Source organism: Canis lupus, chromosome 19 (genome assembly GCF_048164855.1).
Source record: "Canis lupus baileyi chromosome 19, mCanLup2.hap1, whole genome shotgun sequence".
NCBI lineage: Eukaryota > Metazoa > Chordata > Mammalia > Carnivora > Canidae > Canis > Canis lupus.
Window position 1 is genome coordinate 9,516,041 of NC_132856.1, and position 18,550 is coordinate 9,534,590.

Genomic DNA, 18,550 nt, shown 5'->3' on the forward strand with positions numbered 1-18,550 from the left:
CTGTAATGGGGGAGGCAAGGCATTGACGAAACATGCAACAGGGAAAGAACAGTCTTCCCATTTACAAAGCATGTAGCAGAGGCAGAGAGTAACAAAAGTCCCATAAAGCAAAGCACTGGGGCTCTATCTCAAGTCACTCCCCTGAAACCCAAAAAAGCACATCACCATGGACTGGATTTCAGTTTAGCAAGGTTCACTGGACTCTCCCAGTCTCTGGGACTTCCACTGGTGTCACTTATGATGGTTGAGGAGCACTCTCGTTCCTCTCCCTGCCCCCATCATCACATGGTGCTGAACTCCAGCTGGGTGTGGAACTCAAATGCATTCAAGGCTGTCTGTGGACCTCGAATGCATTTATACACCCTGTACACTGGACAACAAGAAACAGCACCTTTAGGAATCCTGGGTGGCTCAGTGGTTGAGCATCTGCCTTTGACTCAAGTCATGATCCTGGGATCCTGGGATCTAGTCCCACATCAGGATCCCCACAGGGACCCTGCTTCTCCCTCTGCCTATATCTCTGCCTCTCTCTGTGTGTCTCTCATGGATAAATACATAAAATCTAAAGAAAGAAAAAAAGAAAAAGAGAGAAAGGAAGGAAGGAAGGAAGGAAGGGAGGGAGGAAGGAAGAAGAAAGAAGAAAGAAAGAAAGAAAGAAAGAAAGAAAGAAAGAAAGAAAGAAAGAAAGCAAGCTTCTGCTCTGTGTTTACGTGTGCTTGGTAAGGTGAATGCTTTACATAAGGCCCTCCCTGAGTCCTCTCAGCTACCTGGGCCTGTCCTCACCCCCATTTTGCAGATGAGAAAACTGAGGTGCAGTGGTTAAGTAGCTAGGTCATAGGCACACAACAATGAAGTGGCACAGTGGGGATTCAAACTCAAGGCTGGCCTGATGTCGGTTACTGTTAGCACGAATATGATGATCATTAGCACTAAAAGCTGGTCCAGTTAAACAATTTAAAATTATTGGAAAAGTCTGAAATTCCAAAAGAAACAAAGAGTGACATCAAGGACCTTGTGCAATGAAGTGGTTGTTTATTAACCTGCAGGGAGTGACTGGGTCAGTGTAAGCTGTAGAATTTTCCAGTGACACATGCTGCTGGGTTGCGTGATTCTGGGTTGGCCAAAGCTTAGGCCACCAGCTAGCCTTGACCTCTATGCCTCCAGGAGCTGGAAAACATTCCCTGATACTACATGGCCCTCTTCTCATGTTGCCTCTGACCCCCAGCCTCCAGCTGGGGTCTCTCAAAACTGTTCTCTCTTCCTTGGGACTGAATTGGACTTCCAGACAGTCAGCCATGGGTCTTTGGCACGTGAGGGCGGCACATGTCAGAAGGGGCCACTGGGTTCAGGTACAGTAGGCAGGCCAGGTCCAGGATCAAATTCCAGGCCTAGATTCAAACTCCAGATCTGCTGTGTGACCCCAGGTGAGTATCCACCCCTCCCTGAACCACTTCTCTTGGCCAGCTTGAGAATTAAAATAAGTACTTGGTGCAAGTAATTGGTGAATGGTCCAGTCCCCTGCCCAGGTGCCCTGAAAGGGAACACCCCTGAGTTTTCCAGCAATGGAGAGTCAGATGCTGCTCAGTGTCACTTTCCATGGAAGAGGCTGTTCACCACCTTCTGTCGGGGAAAAGAGTCTGGGCTAGTTCTGCTGCAGCAGTTCTGCTTCACTCCTGTGAAGAAGTTTGGAGAGATCTAGGACTCAGTGCTCCACGGGCCAGACCTGAAACCTTTATATCAGATGTGTCTGCTCCTTTATTTTTCTGTTCATAGGGGGACCCTCGCAGGCATCAAGCCATTTGGGGAACCAGACTGGGAGGTTCAATGGTGCAAGGGTGTAGGATGCTGAGTCATGTAGGACAAAGAAGCAGCCCGCAGCCTGGAGTGTGGGTGGCCTCGCTGTGTAGTAGGGCTTCAAATCCAGAAAGGGCTGCATAAATGCCATGAGCCCTGGCTGGAGCTTCCACTGTCCTTTCCTGGAACCTGGAAGGAGGTCTCTGTGACTCCCATTTTGCAGAGGAGGACATTGCTACTCAGGGAGGAAGAGTGAGTTCCCCAGGATCTTACAGGGGCAATGGTAGGATTAGAACTAGCCCGTTGGAGGACTGGCCTGGAACTGTGGATCCTGCCCCCACCCCTAGCCCCACCCCTAGTCTGCTGTCTGGAGACGTGCCCCCCTGGTTGCTGGAAGCATGGAAGGAAGCCCACCAGCAAAACTGCACTCTAGACCCTAAAGCACATGCAGTACTGATCACCTTCATTCTCTTACAGCCCCACTTTTGCTCTTTTCTCATGAATTAGGCCTCTCTCTCCTGTTCTGGGTCTGTGCTGGAGCCGCCAAGGACCTCACCTCATTGAAGTTCAATCCTCACAATAGGCCTCCCAGACAGAGCATATCTGTTCCTTTTTATAGATGTGAAAACTGAGGTTCACAAGGTGAAGTCATTTGTCCAAGATTTCACACCTAGAACAAAGGCAGGAAACCAAAGGGCTTGCCACCCAGATGCAGTGAATCAATTGGATCAGGTTCATCTAATGATCAGTGTTTTTTTTTGCTTGGCAGAGCTAGGATTTAAATCCATCCCCGTGGGCTCCTCCTGTCTGGCTGACCCCACCCTGCCTGCTTCCTTCTGCTCTCTGCAGGATGTGCAACGGCCCAGGGCGGGGCAGAGGATGAAGGGGAGGCAGAGGCAGGCTGGATCGAGGGGGCAGCCATCCTCCTCTCAGTCATCTGTGTGGTCCTGGTCACGGCCTTCAATGACTGGAGCAAAGAGAAGCAGTTCCGAGGCCTGCAGAGCCGCATTGAACAGGAGCAGAAGTTCACCGTGGTCCGGGCTGGCCAGGTGGTCCAGATCCCTGTGGCTGAGATTGTTGTTGGGGACATCGCCCAGGTCAAATATGGTAAGTGTCCCAGCCACAGTGCCAGGACTAGACCTAGTGTCTGGGCAGAGGTGGGACAGGATAGGCAGGCAGACCCAGAGAGGCTGGCCCAAGTGAGGGGGTTGGTCCCTGAAGGCTCATTCTGAGCCAAGATATCTTCTGAGATCCTTTGGGAGGTAGAAGGCTACTCCCTAAAGGAGGTAGGATTCCAGAATCCACTTAAAGACAGAAATGGCAAATCCATGGCACATGTGCTACTAGTCTCAAAAACCTCCACCTGTAGCAGATGTTACTAATCAATCACAGCTCAGGAGCACCCGGGTGGCTCAGAGGTTAAGCATCTGCCTTTGGCTCAGGTCATGATCCTGGGGTCCTGAGATCGAGTCCCACATCAGGTTCCCCACGGGGAGCCTGCTTCTCTCTCTGCCTATGTCTCTGCCTCTCCCTTTCTCTCTATGTCTCTCATGAATAAGTAAATAAAATCTTTTTTAAAAAATCACAGCTCAAAGCATAGATACAGAAGTCTTCTCAACATAATACTCCAAGGACCACTAACACTCAGGATGGGTTTATGAGATGCAATCCATTTCCTACATCTGATTTGGCTATTGATGAGTGGTTGTTGGGCTAGAGAAGGTGTTGTAGGGAGTGGACGTGGATGAGCAAACATTCTAGGCCTGTGATACTGCCATGGAGACAGTGGTCAGGCCTAATGGCATCAAAGGGAGTTTAGGCAAGACATGCCCTGGGTAAGTAGATGCAGAAGATGGGGGAAAGATTGGAGTGCCCTCTTCACTCTGCCTTAGGAGGCTTGGTTTCCTTTGATAATGTGCCTGTCTTAGGGTCTCCTTAGCATAGTGAGGACAGACTAGTTCCTTCCTAAACAACTTCCCAAACCATAGTTGAGATCAAAGAAGCATGAATCGTTGAGAAAATTGGACCCCAAATCCACAGCAGGCTACGAGAGCATTTTATTAATGGAAACACATACCCACTTGAACTAGGATTGTTCTTGGGCCCAGCCTCAGTCCTCCAGGCCTTGTGCAATTCACCTTGGCTCCAGTCTTTAGACGCATATTGACCTGTGATGGGTGCCATCTTGGTTGCCACACCCTGAGACCTCTAGGCAGCCAGTCCCCCAGTAGTGAACTTAACCTTGCAATCATACCTTTAAAGGAATGTTCCAAGACCCTCCAGCCACCTGAGATCCTGCTGACTCTATTGCCCTTCCTCCTACCAGGTGACCTCCTCCCTGCCGACGGCCTATTCATTCAGGGCAATGACCTCAAGATTGATGAAAGCTCCCTGACAGGGGAGTCTGACCAGGTGCGCAAGTCCGTGGACAAGGACCCCATGCTGCTGTCAGGTGAGATGTGGCCCAACAGTGGGCTCAGTCCCATTGCCAGTTCCTACTTCTGTGCTGCGGGGTGGGGGGGGGCACCCGTGTCCCCTTCATGGGGCTGGAAGTTCTCAGAGACATTGTTCTTGGCTCCAGATCTCCAGCCAGCTCAGCCCCAAATGACAACTGCCTCTCTTTCCCCCAACAAACATACTCTGAGCCTACCATGCACTCAGCACTGCTCTAGGCCCTAGAGGTAGTACAGTAAATAAAATCAACAAAGAATCCCTGACCTCACAGAACTTACTTCCTAGTGACTTGGTCTTCTGGAAAGTGAGACACCAAAGCCTATTCTTGTGAGGGACAGGAAAGCATCAGTAGGGTGATGATTATTTTGAAAAGTTTTCCAAAATACTAAAATACCAACCTACCACGTGCCAGGCACTGGGCTGGGTGCTAGAGATATAGCAATGAGTGAGGCTGATGAGACCCCTGCCTGGAGAAGCTTGTGGTGTGATGAGAAGAGGCAGACATTGCGAAGACTCCAGAGGGTGGTAGGCGTATGATGAAAATAAATCAATGATGGGAGGTAGGTGGTGGGGGAGGTCAGGGGAGGCCGTGTTTGAGCTGAGTGGTGAATGATAAGAAAGAGCTGGCTTTGTAACTTTGTGGGGAGAAAGTATACCAGGCAGAGAGAACAGCAAGTGTAAAGGCCCTGAAGCAGGAAGATTGTGAGCAGGATGGAGAGGGTGGAGGGCCCAGATGTCAGGTCTCATGGGCCATAGTCAGGAATTCAGAAATTTTCTAAGTGTGTTGAGGATCATCTGAAATAGTTTTAAACAGGGAACTGATCACATTTACATTCTTAAAATCTCACTCTGGCTGCTGCAGGGGGTAAGAGAAGAGGTGGAAAGACCTTGCAGAGGTGAGGCCCCAGCTGAATGAGACACCCCCTTAACAGGGACACACAAAGGGCCTCCTTGTCCAGCACTCCTCAGCAAACGTCCTCCAGGCATCTGCTCTGGTCCAGGTCCAGCGCTGAGCACTGAACCCATGATGATTCAGAGCCTTCCCTTGCCCAAAGAGCCCCCAGCCCACAGAGGCTGGGAACAGACCTTTGAACAAACAGCTAATTCCACAGTAGAGGAGCAAGGAAGATGGGAGAAAGCCAAGAAAGGAACAGAACTACTCCAAGTGGAATTGAGCTGGGTTTTAAAGGGCAAGTAGGAGCTTACCAGAGCTGTGGACAAGGGCCTCTTAGCTGAGGCAAACGTGTGCAAAGACACAGAGTTCTGAAGGAATATGGGATGTCCTCGCAATACAAAGAGAATGATCAACGGGTCTGCAGAGTAGGATGGATGAAGACATTATACCATTGTAATGAAATAGAGACTCTGAGGAAGGGAACAGGAATCATGGTGGTCAGGGAAGGCCTGTCTGAGGAGGTTACATTTGAGCTGAAACCAGCACAATGAGAAGAAAGAACATTCTAGGTGAAGGGACAGCAAGTGCAAAGGCCCTGGGGCCCAAGGGATCATAGGAAGCTTCAAATGCCTTCTTGGAACTTAGGGCCACATAAGGGTTATGTAAATGGACATGGCCCTATGGCCCTGGTTCTGACCTCTGAGCTGAAGTGGTTGGCAGAGAGGCTATCATCCCTGGGAGAAGTAGCCTACTCAGTCGTCTGGATCACTGGAAGTCAGGTGGAGGCACTAAGCCTAAATGGATGGATGACAAAGGTTCCATACAGTTTAGAGAAGGGAGAAGAGCGTAGTTGTTACCTTGCAGGAGGCTGAGGGGAAAAAAATGTTCAGAATCACTGATTTGTATCATAAACCAGCCAAGGAGATGGGCACAGGTGCAGGGACACTCTGGAAAAGACTTAGACTGGGCAGAGATGGAAGGGAACACCAACTTTTTTGGTTTTCACCTGTACTACTAGCTGGAAGCCCAGGTAAATAGTGTAGACCCTGGGCCTCTGGATGTCAGGAGAGGGCAGCCAAGGTCTCCTGCGATGTCCCTGTGGGCAAGATAGGGCAGGATGCACTAGAGGCCAGGAGATTCTGATGGGTTTTTGCTGATTCTTGAACTGCTGGTAATCCAGTTGCCTTCCCTAGAGCTCCATCCTGTTTCATTATGGAAAGTGTGCCCATTACCTTTGCGGAGACCATGAGTGCAGGGAGGGTGGCAAAAAGAAAGCAAGAGGCAGGACCCACCAAGCTCACCAGAGTGCAGGGTGAGCTAGGCTGAAGAAAGTGACCCCTGGCTGTGAACTGTGAGCTGGTGTTCAGAAACTGGGAGGGGCAAGTGGCTTAGGCCAGGTTCACGGGGAGAGGAAGGAAGGGTGGGCAGAGAAGGAGGTGTAGCCAGCCCAACAGAAGGCAGTGTAATTGGAAAGAGAAGAATTCTGTATGTCAGAACCATTCTAGGACAAAAGAGGCTGCCTGAAAAGTAGTGAGTTCCTGGTTACTGACTGTGTGTGAGCAGGGCTTCCACAGGCTGTGGGGTGCTGGGGGAGTGATAGAGTAGGCCCAGGCACTGAACAGCCACTGCATTCAGTGCCCTCCTAGGCACGCAAGTCACAGGTCCATCACACTCACCCTCAGCCTGTACCTCTGCTGCACACACACTTGCCCTGGTCACTTTGCCATCCCCTGCTGAGGTGCTCCCTCTTCCTAGATGGCCCTCTCCCTTTCCTGGCTACACATTTAACTCCTGTCCCTTTGCTCTGGCCTCACCTCCTCCAAGAAGCCTTCTCTGCCCACCCCTGGCATTGGGCAGTCACCCCCCAGATGGCTTGGGACTCACATTTCACCCATGACACCCACACCGTGCTTGGCCCATTGGAGCACAGCGCCATGATGCTGACTGATTTTGCTCAGTGCACACCATCTCAGATAAATTAAGGAGTAAAATTCATCTAGCCCTGCCTCCCACAGAGATCTAATGGTCTCATTGTGTGGGCCCATCCATCCTTGGCCCTGTACAGACGGACAGATGCCATCACACTTGTGATTTCTACATGGATCCTCTCACCCAGACCTGTGCAGCAGCGGGGAGCCCTGAGTGTGAAGCTACCGTGAGGTCATGGCCAGCTTCTTCCCTGGGGCTCAAGCATTGTCTGTCAGAGAGAGGAAGGAGGCGAGGCTATTGTAGAAAAGGCTGGGTTGGGCTGGACTGAGGCAGATCTGGGCTTTGGAATGAACTCACTCTGTGGCCCTGGGCTTTTATGCCCCTTGTCTTGACCTGTGAGGACAGTAGGGCTGCTCTGGTATATGGTGTAGGTGAAGCCCCTACCTGGCCCAGTGCTGCCAGGTGGGTGCCCACAGCAGGTTGGTTCCCCTCCGCGTTCCTCAGATGGACCCCGGACCTGGGGGGTGAAAGGTCTGGGTTCAAATCCCTACTGCTGTCATTTGCTGGAAGACCCTGGACAAGCTTCTTACCCTGTCTGTGCCTCTACTTCCTCGCTTGTCAAACAAGGTGACCCCAGCTCATGAGGTTGTGTCAAAGCGTCTGTTTGCCCCTCTCTTCTCTCATCTTGAACCTTTCCCCTCTCCTGCTCTCTGAGCTCTCCCCCACCTCCTCCCCACCTTCAGCCTGCATGAGCCTACTTCCTCCAGGGCATTTCCCCTGATTGTTCTCTTCCCTGGTGCTATGAACTCTGGATGACTACCCTCTGGATGCTCGTTTCTGGGCATGACGGACACCTCAGATGCTTTCCCTGTGCTGGGAGGGCTTGCTGGGCCTTCCATATGAAGGATCCCCGGGAGAGACAGAGGGACCTGGCTAGGGGGACCTGCATGGACCTCATGGTGGTTCAGGAACCCCCTCGTGGTGTCTGACACACTGGTTTAGCCTACAGGAAGGCAGAGAACACTCTGGTGCTGGGTCAGCTGGCCCAGCCATGCCCAGCCTGGAGCCCCGGACAGGTCCATTAGCCCCCATGCCGATGTCTGTGCCATTGGGGAGTCGCTGGGGGGCCCTTCCTCCCGCCTACCCCACAGGGCTGTTGTGGGGACCACATGCGTGGATGCATGTGCCGTCCTTTGTAAATGGTACTGCTGTGAGGTGCCATGTGGAACAAGCATAGCATTTGGAAGCAGAACACCCAGGTTCCAGACCTCTGTTGGCTCCAGCTGTGACCTCTGCCCCTCCAGTCCTCAGTCTCCCTGTCTGACAAATGGGGACAGACCAGCCTTCAGAAAGACTCAGGGGTCCCCAGTGCTGAAGGCATAAAGAAAAGCCAAGAAGCCTGGAGCTCATCTCCTAGGATGGATAGGGAGACACAGGCCCATGACAGAGGTAGCCTCCGGCCAGCCAGAGGACAACGTTCAGGAGTCACAAGGCCCCATATGCACAGGGTCGGGCAGGGAGAGCATGGGCACCAAACCAAGAGTGACTGCTTCTCACTGCTGCCCGCAGAGGTGCCCTAGCCCTGGTACGGCTGCCATGTTCACTGTGCAAGGGGAGCCTGAACCCAGATTTGCATGGACCATCTCCAAATCTAGGACCAACCCATATTTGCATGTTTAACTGTTGGCAGGAAATTCCCATTTTTTTAAAAGCCTCTGTGGATCAAGAAACATATGGGTGAACCCTAGAGTACAAACTCTGACCACCGGGGCCTTTTTTTTTTTTTTTTTTTCTTAAGTTTTCTACTTGAAGATAATTTCAAACTTTCAGAAAAGTTGCAGGACTTATACAAAGAATGCCTGAATGCCCTTCCTTCAGATTCAGCCATTGTTACCATTTTGCCCCATTTGTTCTCAGGAGCCACACTCTGTCATGCAGTCGTGATGGCCCTTTGCCCTCTGACACTGCAGGTGCATCTCCTAAGAAAAGGATAAGCTCATGTGTGACAGTTAGCAAGGCAGGAAACACAAAGTTGATGCAATACTGTTACCAGAAGGTTCTGTACGTATTCATGTCCATCGATTGTCCCCACAGTGTCCTCCTGGCCATATGGCATCTACATGTCCTACCCCTTTTAACCTCCTTTAATGCAACAGCTTCCTTTCATTAAGACCAACGCTGCCTAATGCCCCTGGGTCCTGAATCCCTGTGAGAATCCCATGGAAGCAGTGATCCCCCTCTTATGAGAAATAAATGCCCAGACTGGTGACTTTGCAGCCTTCCAGGAGATTTGCAGATCCCTAGAGAACCCTGGCCTGGTCTCAATTTGCAGCTGGGGAAATTGAGACCCAGAGCAAGAGTGTAAAGCGCCCCATAAGACAGGGTCAGAGTGAGACCCCAGCCCTCCAGCCTCCCAACCCCAAGCTCTTCCTACAGCCTCCAAGTGCACGCTGGCCTCTGAGAACCCTATGACTTTGCATCCCAGCAGCAAGGCCTGTTTGGAGCATTTATAGTAAATTCCATTGGTTTCCCAATGACTAAGCACCATCTAGGTGGAGCCAAGGGGCCAGGGTGGGGGTTGTCCCCAAAAGCAGGAAAGCCTAGCTCCAGTAGGCCCATTGGCTCAGCCCCCAGCAGGACCCCCCCACCCACCTCCATCCCCCCTCAAACCAGAGCATTAACAGCACGAAGTTGCACAGGACATCGGCAGACCCTCTCCGGCCTGCTGCCCGCCCTGCCTGCCAAGCGGAAGGCCAGGCACGGAGAGCCGGACCTGCCACCACTGCCGCCGCCTCCAGGGAGCCTAGGACGACACCGTGACTGCAGGAAGGCCCAGTCTGCCGCTCGGCCCGCGCTCTCTCCATTACACTACCCTGCCTCTTCTCCATGAGAGGCAGCGGGGTGTAGTGGATAGAGCACGGGTTCAAGTTCCGGCTCTACCACTCACAGCTGTGTGACCCTGGGCCACCACTCGACCTCTCTAAGCCAGAGAGGCCACGGGGAGGGGAGGGGCTTGGGGTCGTACTTGCACCAAACCTACCTCACAGGGCTGTTGTGAGGGGGACAGGCTTGTGGGTGCTGAAATGCTTTGCCAACTGTCTGGTGCTCTGCAAGCATGTGTTATTACTGTTATTAACTGTGTTGATAACAATAATGATGAGGGAACCGCTCCTGGGCTGAGAACTGCGTTGGCTTTGCTTGGTGCTTGTGCCTGGAGGCAGATAAGAATTTCCAGATCTTTAGCCCTTCTTCACATTTCTAACCCCAGAAAGAGACCTTTTAGGAAGTATGACCTCTCCCCTCTCCTGTCCAGAAAGAGGCCTGTGAAGTCAAAACCAGGAGAGCAAGGAGCCTAGGTTCAAGCCCCAACCTGTGCCTCGTGTATACTATGCAACCTCAGGCAGCCCTCTCTGGGCTCAGAAGCCCCATTCTGTAAAATCAGGCCCCTCCAGCTCTGCCACCGGCAGCTCAGTGTACCCCACATGCTGCGGCATGGGGCCTTGGGCCCGAGACAGCCAACATCTGGACCAGGTGGGGACCACCTCCTGCTCCTCAGAGCCAGTCCAAGGCAGAGATGGCCCTTGAGCCAGCAGTTAAGAAGGTCCTGACCCAACCTCCGCTGCCAGATCAAAAGCCACGGAACTCCCTGTGTGGGGAGGAGATGAAGGTTCAGGTGGGACAGGACATGCCATCTGGTTGGTGGGAACCACAGGGTTCCCTGGGCCCGAGCGCCTTTCTCTTGTCCTGGATGGATGGCTGCTGGGTGGCTGACGCAGCTCCCCGTCTGTTCTCCTGCCTCCATCTCGCTCCTCAGGGTGGTCCCAAACAGCTCTGCCTCCAGCTTTGCCCACAAACCCTCCCAGCAAGGTGGAAAGAACTGGTGCCACACCCCCAGTCCACCCCGGCTCCACCCCCCCAGGCTGGATGCAGGGATGACCTCCCTGGGCTGCTTCCCCGTCTGTGAAATGGGAGTGACGATGGTCACCCACAGGGTGATAATGACCACCACATGGAAGAAGTAGCTCAGAGAGCACTTGGCACAAGGGACCCACTCACTAAATATTAATGCTCTCCCTCCCTGACCCAGAAATACTTCCCGTGTCTCCCCCATTGAACACCAAGACCCAACTCTGCAGCCCTCCACTCAGCTCTCCATTCCACGGCCCAGCTTCTCTCCTGCTCCTCCCGTCACGCCCCTGAGCTTCGGCCCAGCGTATCTGCCACCATCACACTGTCCCACCTCCTCACCTTTGCCTGGGCTGTGCCCCCTGCCAGTCCACTGGGCCCTGGGTCTCTTGTGGTGGTGGTGATCCATGCTCCTGTCTGCTCTCCTCGGCCCCAACTACACTGAGAGCTCCTGGAGGGCCGGGACCTCCCGTTGGGCCCCAGAGCCTGGCACCCCGTTGGCATCCCGCCACATCTATCAAGTGAACGAGTGTGGCCCCAGGCCACAGACGTCACACCCAGTCACTCTGACCGCACAGGCCTCTACTGGCCCCATCTGAACCAAGATCCAAACTCCCGAGATGCAGTGTTTTCATGGCGGGTGCCCTACCCCACCCAGGAGTGACCCTGTCTCTTTGGGACCCTCGCTGCCTAGACTTCATCGCTGAGAGATGATGACGTAAGTTAGAACTCCCTGTTTTACAGAGGACAGACTGCAGGCCAGAGAGGAGAGGGCTGGCCTCGGGTCGCACAGCAAATCCGAAGCAGACACCAGACTGGTTCCCGGGTTCCACCCACCCCTCGGCCCAGAGCACTGTCCATCTACCCGCCCCCTGTGCTCGTGTATTCTGAGGGGCTCACGAGATTGGACCAGGTGGAGGCTCCAGGATGGTGCCAAGGGACCATGGACATCGAGGTCTTGGTGCAAGACCCTCTGAGGGCCCCCTCACACCTGAAGGGTTCTCACCTCTGGCGCAACCCAGAGACTCTATAGTTTTCCTTTGGGAGGTTTAGTCAATCAACCTTGAATTGGTTCTACCATTAGAGCTGCAGCCCTTAGGGTCAAACATCACCCCTTGAGAGGTATTCTGAAGTTGGGGTGCGATTGCAGCAGGGGTGACCTGGTGCATTCAGTTCTTCCTCCAATAGGAGGGGCAGCAGGCTCTGAGGTCCCGGGAGGGGGAAGGGACAGCCCAGGATGGGGTGGGGAAGAGTGCAAGCCTGGGATGAATCTGACCCTTTGTAAAACCATAAAGATGGCTTATGAGGCATGTGGAGATTCTCCACCCTAAATGTCAAACGTACCCACTAGAGAAAATACCAAGAAAAGAAGTAGCAGTTTAAAAAAATGTGCTGGAGTTCCACCTACAAGCTGGGCCTGCTAAGGGGAGACTCACACTCAGAACCTACCCTCAAGAAACTCACAGTCTGGGGGGATAGCCAGGCCTGGAAGCACCCCCAGGGGAAACTGCGGGGTGGGGGGCAGATCAGAGGAGATGAAGTCCCCTGGTGGAGATCAAGAAAGGCCACCTACGGGGAATCCCTGGGTGGCTCAGTGGTTTAGCGCCACCTTTGGCCCAGGGTGTGATCCTGGGTACCCAGGATCAAGTCCCACATCGGGCTCCCAGCGTAGAGCCTGCTTCTCCCTCTGCCTGTGTCTCTGCTTCTGTGTGTGTGTGTGTGTGTGTGTGTGTGTGTGTGTGTGTGTGTGTTTCATGAATAAATAAATAAAATCTTTAAAAAAAAAAAAAGAAAGGCCACCTACGAGGACCCTTCATCCCCAGCCTAGAAGAGGAGGTTTGGGGCCAGAGCAGGGAAAAGGACACTCAGGAGGGGATAACCATGTGAGCAAAGGTGAAGGACTAAACACAGATCTTTAGTGAGCTGTGTGCTCCTACAGAGTAGGAGGTCAGGCTGGGGTCTCACCAAGGATGTGCTAAAAGGTATTTGGACTTTGGAGATGCTACCGAGTGTCTGGGCTGGGGGACAGTGATTAGAGCCATGGCCAGGGGCAAGGGGGCACTGCTGGGGCACAGAGGGGGTGTGATGCCCCCAAACCCCACACCCATCTAGTGCTGGGGCCTGGAGGACTCATCTAAGGCTGAGCAAGGCATGTGCTGTACCTTCACCCCGTGTCCCCGTGTCCCCATGTCCCACACTGTGGCCAGAGGCTGCCTCCTTGGCTTCCTCCTCCCTCCCCTCTGCCTCCTGCTCCCTGCTGTGATGGGAGCGATTAGATTAGAAGGTGATTTGGGTCTGATTATCTTGCGTGGAAATTGGCCCCCTGTGTATTTTTCCATCCTGCTCAGGGCTAGGGAGTTGGAGACCAGCCTCCACATAACCACCCAAACAGAGCAGATTTTTTCAGAATGTGTTTGAGACCAGGGTGTGAGGGCCAGGCTTCCTGAGGTGGGGCCTGGTATGTGACAAAGAGACAGGGGAGAGTCACCCACACCAGCCAGTAACCCTGGGCAAACCACTTTTCCCTGTAAAGCCAGGGCCAGGGTGAGGACTAATGAGATGACAGTGTGTGAAGGGTTTAGCTCGATGCCTGGCACACAGGAGGTGTCCTGCAGGGGTCAGCTCTGGCCACTGCCGTCTGCGCTTTGAATCAGCACAGAGTGTTCCTCACCCTGAAAGACCTGGGACACCCCACATACACATGACTTCTTCGGGTCCCAGGCTCCTCATCTCTCTAATATAACCGAGAGTTAAAAGTACCCACCCCACACAAGCTGAGCCAGTGCATGAGAAATCTTGTCAGCAAGTTATAATTACCAAGGTCCTGTCTGTGGGCCTGGTTCTCCCAGTTTGTGCCCCGTGGGCAAGTAGATGGGCTCCAGGGTGTACGTGGGCTGCTCCACCTGCAGTCAGTGTCGGAGGTCATCCTGTGGTCCCCACCATTCCCTGCCCAGAGACAAAAGAGCACTGTCTTTCCATCCTGGGAACAAACAAGGAGCCATCTGAACATCTGGGTTCTTGTTCCAGCTCACCAGGCTTCGTGCCCACTCTGGGAGCCTTTATGACTTGGCTTACCCATGTACACACAGATAGACCAACCTTTACCCGCCAGGAAGGAACTCCCTGGAGAGTGTCCATCTGTCTGTAAAGCATGTTGCAATCATGAGATCTTAGAGGGTAAGGGGCTAGAACACACACACACGCATGAGCACACATACACATGCATACACTAGGCACTCACACATGCACCCACAGGCTATCACTCAAGTGGTAGAACAAAAAAGGAGGAGAGGGTAAAACCTTTTGAAAATTGAAAATAGATTGTTTGCTTGAGGAAAGTGCGTTGAGATACAATTCTGAATTATTGACCAAGACTTCAAGTCTGAAGCAAACTGGAAAACAGAGAGAAGACTTGCTAGATACAAGTTACCCTGAAAACAGGGAGAAGTGGCCATTACTCTGGAGGGAAAAGAAGGAAAACTGTAAGAAAGCAGAATTGGGTTCAAGAAGCAAGTCATCAGGGTGCTGGGTGGTTCATTTGGTTAAGCATCTGCTTTCAGCTCAGGTCATGACCCCAAGGTCCTGGGATCGAGCCCCACATCGGGCTCCCTGCTCAGTGAGGAGTTTGCTTCTCCATCTCCCTCTGCCCCTCCCCTCCCCCTGCTCGTACTCTCGTGCTCTCTCTCACTCAAATAAATAAATAAAATCTTTAAAAAAAAAAGAAGAAGAGGCAAGTCATGAAGGCCCTCAGCCCCAGTCTGGTTCCTCCTGTGCAGCCTGAGGATGGCCTGAGATGCTTCCCTCTTTGTTGGAGAAGGAAACACATTTCTATCCGGGGTGAAGAACATTTAAATTTAAATTTTTTTAAAAAGTGGGTGCCTAAAGGTGCAAATTCACTTACCTGGATTCTTTACTAAATAGAGGGGCTGCTGGCAGGCCTAGGGGGTCTCCCCAGGGGTGCCTGTCACCACTGCAGGTGACACCCTACAGACCATGTGGGCCGACTCTGTGAGTGGTCTGTGGGTCTGTGACAGCCCCTAGGACACGGTGATGCATCCCCAGCACCAGCCTGAGGATAGAGGGCTGGCTGTGCCTGCGTCTCTACGAGAAGTGGATCGCCATAGCGGCCGTCCACTTCCCGGGCTGGGTCCCAGCTGCCCCCCTGCCCCAGGGGCTCATCTTGTTTCTCCAGTGAGGCTGTAGCTTCAGCGGGTTTGTTTGTTTGTTTTTTCCCAACTCTTTATCACAGTAAAAAACACATAAAATGTACCATTTTAAGCATTCTTAAGTATGCAGGTCCCTGGCATTATGGACATTCACACTGTTGTGCCACCATCACCACCGTCCACCTCCAGCACTCTTCATACTGCAAAACCGAACCTCTAGAGCCATTGAAGAGTCACCCCCCGAAGGCCCCCCTCCCCGGCCCCTATAGCCACCATTCCGCTCTCTGTCCCTGTGAATTTTACTGCTCTGCGGAGCTCACGTAGTGGAATCCACAGTAGTTATTAGCCTTTTGCATCTGGCATATTTCACGGAGCATAATGTCCTCAAGGCTCATGCATGTTGTAGCCTGTGTCAGAATCTCCTTCCCTTTTAAGGTCAAATAATAATCCATTGTGTGTATGTTGCACGTTTTTCAGCAGATTTACCTTTGCATTTTATCCTCACTCTGGCACAAACCCCCCCAAGTGAATCTTGGACAAGCTGCCCCCTGAGCCCCACGCAGAGGTTGGAGGGGCCTCTATAACAGTAGCAACCAGACTCTCATGTCAAACAGCAGCTGACACAGAAACCCTAAATAGGAATAAAAGTGGAGCCACTCTGACCAGAGGCCTCCCCCACCCCCACGGCCAACCCTCCTGCCCCTCAAACGAATTCCAGGGCCCTTTAAAACCCAGTTTGAAAATCCTAAAATTCTGCAAAAGGGGTTTTCTTGCACCATAGAGCCTGGGGAAGTCTAGTGTCATCATGTACCACCCCTACTTGGAATAAAGCTTTAAAATGCATTAAAATAGGGGCACCTGGGAGGCTCAGTGGTTGAGTGTCTGCCTTTGGCTCAGCATGTGATCCCAGGGCTCTGGGATCGAATCGCGCAATGGGCTCCCTTCTCCTTCTGCCTATGTCTCTGCCTCTCTCTGTATGTCTCTCAAGAATAAGAAAATAAAATCTTTAAAAAAATAAAACGCATAAAATGGAAAACATTGGATCACAAAGGAGGCCAATTACATTGAAATAGTGAAAATAATAATATAGGTGCTTCTTTGTCAGCACACTGATAACAAGGTCCAGCGGGTAGGCTAATAACATCTGTGCCTGTAAAATCAGGATGAACATGATCGCAACAACTGTAAAGTCATATGGCAAAGAACCTGTGTTATTTGAAATGCATGTAATCGCATTGTGGGCCACTAGCACTCCTGGGGTTTGTGCCCATATTCATAGCAGGTGGAAATGCTAAATTTCGGCTAGGCATTTGTGAAATAAAGATGCCGTTGTCTTCTCTTCCACGGTCACAGAGGGAGTTCTTCCCCAGATCTTTAGGAGGGAGCAGACCCCTTTATAAGTGGTCCTGTCCAGTCCTATCTAGGACAAAGCGGGGAGGTGACTCTCCAAGAGAAGGTAGCAGGTGGTCGGCCAGAGAAGTGAGGTGTAGCACATTACAGCCCTGTCCCAAAGTGAACTCAGAGGATCCCCCCAGGGCCTCGGCAGGCAAAGAGCCAGGAGCTTTCTGGGACCTAGTTCCTTGCACTCCTTGGGGGAGGGGGCTTGAACTCAAGCAGCGGTAACTTGGCTTTTGTCCCCTTCCCCAGGGACCCACGTGATGGAGGGCTCTGGACGGATGGTAGTGACCGCTGTGGGTGTGAACTCTCAGACTGGCATCATCTTCACCCTGCTGGGGGCTGGTGGTGAGGAGGAAGAGAAGAAAGACAAGAAAGGTAAGCACAGCCCCCCCACAGACTGGGAGAAGAGCTCTTCGGGTCACTTTTTTTTGTTGTTTACTCATTCACTCAACAAAATAGTTCTTGAGTGCCTTTTATGTCCACGCCCTGTGCCAACAGCCGCCTCCTGCATCCTTGAGGCTCTGCTTGGCCAGGAGGACTCTATCTGTTCCATCTCCAGGGTCTTGTCCCAGTCTCTGTCTGTCCCGTCATGTCATGGAGGACCCTCCCCCCAGGCCAGGCTCAGTGTCCAGCCTCAAGTGTGACCTGGTCCCATCATCAGCCCTGATATGGAGTAGAAAGCCCCACCTGCGCTCACTCCTACCATATTCTCTACTCCACAGAGCAGAGCTACAACCCCCACCCTCCCCCAGCCCAGACTCCGACCGGATATGGACAGAGGAGATTCTAGGAAAGGTGGCCAAACTTGTGGTTCCCTTTCTTACCCCCCCCCCGCAGAGTGACCACTTTGCCTGGGTTCTAGCTTCCCTTCCACCTTGGAAACAAGATTCCTACTCCTTGGGCTCCCCCTCAGGGCAACAGGCCAGTAGCCTGGGCTACAAGTGCCTCTCAGAGCAGAGGGAGGGATGCTCAGAAGACACAAAAAGCCTAAGTTCCATCAGGCCAGGCCCAGACCCAAAGGCCAGACCCCTGTCCCCAGCATGGCCAGCTCCTTACCCAACACCTATGCCCAATCTCAGGGTCAGCCCCCTCTGATATCTTCAGTCTCCTTCCTCAAGCTCCAGAGGAGGGTCCCCCACACCCAGAACATCTGGGGTCCAGGGGAAGGAGAGAGAATGTAGATGGCCCGTGCTTGAGTTTTAAGGGCAACCCTGCTACCTCCAGCAATCTGCAGCCAACCAGACACAGAGCCTGGGTCATAACCAAAGGTTAAGTGTTCCCAAGGGCAATACCCCATTTTCTGGAGGGGCCCCCCTAAGATTATGACAGCCTCACCAGCAAGAATAGTGGAGCTGAGCTGTCATCTGGGAAGTCCAGAGGCTGGAGAGAAGAACCAGGAGACAGCGGAGATTGAAACTAAGGACACAGTCCTAATCGAGAGGCCCAGAGGGTATCAGGACAGTGTCCACACAGTGTCATAGAAACTGTGGCCAGCTCTGGCACCAGGGTGCAGACAGTTGAGCAGATACGGGCAGTGAGCAGGGTATAGCAGATGAGCCAGGCCTCCCTGGGGCCTGGGTAAGGGACAGAAGCCAGATCTGTGTTCTCAAAGATTTCAGTAGGAAGACAGGCCTCTCCTGCCCTAAAGCACATGTAGAGTCCTTTACTGAACACACACCTGCACCCCAGTGTGATGGGGGTGTCAGTGTAGAGGGAAGAAGTGGGATGTGGGGGGCACAGCAGAGGAAGATACGGGGCCACCCAGCTTCTCCAGCCCCCATGAGCAGCATGGCTGGGGCTGGGCCCCCTCTTCACTCCCATCCCATCAGTTCCACCAGGGACATTGCTTAGAGCCTGCCAATCGCAGGCCCCCATTTCAGGATGACTGCAGGCATGCAGCTGTGTGTGTGTGTGTGTGTGTGTGTGTGTGTGTGTGAATGTGCGTACACGTGCACGTGCAGATGAGGCTGTATGTGCTTCTCCTTCATTAACATGTCTCAAAAATCAT

The 18,550-nt window shown here is 52.7% G+C and overlaps 1 protein-coding gene across 11 annotated transcripts in view; it reads left to right on the forward strand.

The window, feature by feature from the left end:
- Positions 1 to 18,550, forward strand: part of ATP2B2 (ATPase plasma membrane Ca2+ transporting 2) — a 372,053-nt gene that overhangs the window by 293,620 nt on the left and 59,883 nt on the right. For all 11 annotated transcript variants that reach the window (XM_072785140.1, XM_072785138.1, XM_072785142.1 and 8 more), the window contains 3 exons: positions 2,644 to 2,901; positions 4,121 to 4,246; positions 16,792 to 16,917. In XM_072785140.1, coding sequence (XP_072641241.1) covers positions 2,644 to 2,901; positions 4,121 to 4,246; positions 16,792 to 16,917 — 510 coding nt within the window. The remainder of the gene's footprint in view (positions 1 to 2,643; positions 2,902 to 4,120; positions 4,247 to 16,791; positions 16,918 to 18,550) is intronic.